We start from the raw sequence: 4,005 nt of genomic DNA, 5'->3' as shown, positions 1-4,005 counted from the left end.
GTAATATTACGTTCACTGTGCATGATAATGTCTAGCAGATTAGACATTTTCACTGCAACAGCAAAGCAGTGCTCACCCTGCTTTCAATCAGTCCTTTTCAGGAGTATAGTGGACACATTAGAACAGTTTGTGGACAGATGCTATTTCTTATATGGACACCGTACTTGACCACTAACAAGCTACTCTACCAACCTGCCGGATAGGAAATCCCCAGAACACCCTGCAAGCATCAGTTATGTTCAGGAGAGAAAGGAGTATACTGCTTTGTGCCATGGTTAAATGGGTCACCCAAAGGGTTCAGTTAAAAGGTGTAAAATTTTATGCCTGTCTATCTGTCACAGTGTGTGATTATGTTTCCTGCTGGACAGTTCCATTCCAACAGAACTGATGACAGCTGTATCCACAGGGGAATATTCTTGCAGGTTCCACTGGGGAAAAGGGAGCCCAGGGAAGGTCAAACAAAGTGCTTTCTTTTGCATTGTGCTTGACAGTTTTCCAAAATGGCCGCCTCCGAGTCTCACATGGGCATCATCCCAGCAAACATGACCCCATTGGCCCCATGTGGGTAGATGAGCAAGGTGAGCATGGGCTAGCACACACCAAGCCCACACCAGCCCAGCTCGAGCAAGCCCCCTGCAATCCAACACCAGCCCAACAGGGGCTACCCACACCAGCCAAATAGGGGCTAGCCCACACCAGCCCAACAGGGGCTAGCCCACACCAGCCCAACAGGGGCTAGCCCACATCAAGCCCAGCTAAAGGTGGGGACTCTTTAGAATATTTGGGGGGGGGGGGGGGGGGGTGGTTTGAACAGAGTTCTTTTAGAGAGTGTCGTTCCAGTTTAAGTGTTCTGTTGTGTGACGGATACATTTTTTTAATTCTTGTACACTGCCCATGATTAAGGCATCTTACTTAAGTGCACATGGTTAGAGTGGAGGACTAGCAACCGAGAGGTTGCAAGTTCAAATCCCTGAGCTGACAAGGTACAAATCTGTCGTTCTGTCCTGAACAGGGAGTTAACCCACTGTTCCTAGGCCGTCATTGAAAATAAGAATTTGTTCTTAATTGACTTGCCTAATTAAATAGGAATAATTCCTATTAAATAGCAAAGGCGCATTACATGGGGCTAATCATGCCAGTGTGAGCATGTTTACTGGGATGTGTCTCGCTGTTTGATTGTTTCGAATAAGATTTGCCAACATCGTTCATTTGTCATTTCCTTTGTGCTGGGGAGGCTTGTAGAGAGAGAGAGAGAGCGTCTGGTTTTCCTCAGATAGATCACCACGGAGATTGCCGTCCAGATAGGAACCCGAACCCGGCACCAGAACTATTAGCTTCTTCTGCCAGGCTAAAAACACACAATTTAAGGTTTAACTAACGATGAAGTGCCTTGGAGAGGGATGGATTAAGCAGAACCAACATCATTCTGGGTGGTTTGTTTGTGTTGGTAAGATTGTTTGAGCATACGGAATGCTCACAGGGGCGGGTATTTTCTGTTTTGTCTGATAATACTGCTAAATCATGCCACAACGTTCACATCATGGATGTTGTGTGTATTTTGACAGAACAAGACCAAGCCATGGATAATACCAGTTTGGGATGGCCCGTGGATCTGGATGGTGATGCCAACCTTTCTTCTCTCCATGGCAACCTGAAGAACTTCTGCGCTACGTCCTCGAGGCACCAGGCGTCCCGGGTAATCCTGTATGCCTTCTTTACGGCAGGCATCTTGTGCACGGTGGTGGGCAACTTCCTGGTGGTCTTGGCCATCGCTTACTACAAGCAGCTGCAGTCGCCCACCAACTCGTTCGTCATGTCCTTGGCGGTGGCCGACTGCCTGGTGGGGTTGGTGGTCATGCCCTACAGCATGGTGCGTACCGTGGAGGGCTGTTGGCTCTTCGGCGCCCTCTTCTGCCGGGTCCACTCCAGCCTGGACGTCATGCTGTGCACCGCATCCATCTTCCACCTCAGCTGCATTGCCTTCGACCGCTACTATGCCGTGTGTAACCCCTTGGTCTACCACCTGAAAATGTCCCAGGGCCGGGTAGCCTTCCTGATCGTGGTCTGTTGGGCCGTCCCGTTACTCATCTCCTTCGGTCCCATCATGCTGGGCCTCCACAAGGCAGGGGTGAACATGGTGCCCATGCCGCCCGAGGACGCCTGCGTCTTCCTGGTCAACCGCGTCTATGCCGTCATGGCCTCCCTGGTGGCCTTCTACCTGCCCATGGGTGTCATGCTGGCGGCCTACTGGAAGATCTACAAGGCGGCCAAGCGGCAAGCCATGCAGATCAGCGCCATGGAGAGCCAGTTTTCGGCCGGGGTGGGCAAGGACTCCAGCAAGAAGCAGAGGCACCGCAACGCCATGAGGAGGGAGAGGAAGGCAGCTAAGACCCTGGGGATCATCATGGGGGTCTTTCTACTCTTCTGGCTTCCCTTCTTCACCGTCAACATCGTGGATCCCTTCATCGACTACAGCACAGCGGTGGAGGTGTGGGAGTTTTTCCTGTGGCTGGGGTACGTTAACTCGTCGCTTAACCCGTTCTTGTATGGGTTCTTCAATAGATCCTTCCGTAGGGCGTTTATGATGATTATGGGATGTCGGATATGTCTGTCGAGCTCCTCACCGGGTATGGACTTATCAAAAGAGAGCAACGAACACAAGGTCAACCAATAGGAGACTAGAATTGTAACACTCCACACCTGGACGTGGCATCGACCTATCACACGCCAAGAAAGAGGGCAACGGGACACACAGACAACCAATAGGAGATTGAGACTTTTAAAATGCTTCAATACCGGCTAATTGTGTATAGGTAGAGGACAATTTAAGGGATGAAGTTGTTATTGTTATATTAGAGAGAATTAAGCCCCTGACTGATGAAGGAATTGACATTTAAAACAATCTGTGCATTTCTGAGGGACAAAACTGAAATAAACACAAGATTGAACTGCAAAACACTCAAATGACAGTTTGCAAATAAACATTGTATTTTGGTAGCAGTTATACATAAAAAAAGAGAGAAAGAAAATACATTTAAGAAAGAAAGAAATGAATTACTCTTCAGCAAATGTTGTTCTAGTTTGTAAATAAATACAATGTCTGGCTCTTCTTTTGCATTTCTGAAAACCTCAGAAATCCAAAATATATTGTCATGTCTGCTTGTCTGAATTGGTTACTCGATTAAGTGTTTGGGTTTTCTATGATGATTGACGTCATTATAATATATAATGATGTACACAACCAAGGTTATTGTAGTTTTTGATATTTTTCTTGTATTTCTATTTCTTTTTGATTTTTATTTTGAATTCAGTTTAGTTTCAGTTAGCTGAGGTGATTTGGTCAAGTGTGAAATGCTCTATCTACTGTAGAAACAATTGATCCTTGACTGAATGCTCAACTTGATTATACTCCAAAAATAACTTTACAAATTAAAAAGATACACTTACAGTTTTACCACAGATTTCCACAATAGTTTATTTTGTGTAACACAGCTTTGGGCCGACCAGTTTTTTTTGGTTCCCTCCCAAGTTTCCATTAGCTCAAAAAACCTCAGTGGGAATCTGTGTTAAAATGTATTTGTAAAATAATTTTGGGCTGATATGAGAATAGAATTTCTGAATTTTCCGTATTGAACGCAGTGATTATCAACTTGTAGGCACAGCGTCTGTACAGTTGTACATGTAGGCCCCTCTGTGTTCAATTGTTCAAATTAGAACCCTATGGCTGTATATCCCTGGGTTCTTGAGAGCTAAGGTTAGGCGAAGTTTAAATTATAAAGTCAATCTTAATGTAACCTTGTCCCCAGGCTATTGCTCACAGCGCATATAAGTCTGGTACAATAACGATTCAAAGTTACCCTTAGTGGGGCTGACCATATAATTATATGGGATTGACCTTGAGTAAAGTATTTGTCATCATCAAATCACACAACTGCGAGGCATGGCTTTGTGCTTGTGCTAGTGTACCGGGGAGGGCTAGGGGGAAAGTGTTGTGGGAGATGATCG

General features: G+C 45.9%; 1 protein-coding gene across 1 annotated transcript; it reads left to right on the top strand.

The window, feature by feature from the left end:
* The first annotated feature begins 1,564 nt into the window (after positions 1-1,564).
* Positions 1,565-2,674, top strand: LOC110534938 (5-hydroxytryptamine receptor 4-like). The gene has a single exon (XM_021619844.3). The coding sequence runs from the start codon at positions 1,580-1,582 to the stop codon at positions 2,672-2,674; it is 1,095 nt and encodes a 364-aa protein (XP_021475519.2). The 5' UTR covers positions 1,565-1,579.
* The last annotated feature ends 1,331 nt before the right edge of the window (positions 2,675-4,005 follow it).

The sequence above is a fragment of the Oncorhynchus mykiss genome, chromosome 10, assembly GCF_057628025.1.
Source record: "Oncorhynchus mykiss isolate SJ-2025 chromosome 10, ASM5762802v1, whole genome shotgun sequence".
NCBI lineage: Eukaryota > Metazoa > Chordata > Actinopteri > Salmoniformes > Salmonidae > Oncorhynchus > Oncorhynchus mykiss.
Note: the sequence above shows the minus strand (reverse complement) of the source record. Positions and strands in the feature narration are given on the sequence as shown.

Coding starts and splice junctions, on each gene's coding strand:
- LOC110534938 (XM_021619844.3), top strand. CDS start 1,580: ATGGATAATACCAGTTTGGGATGGCCCGTGGATCTGGATGGTGATGCC.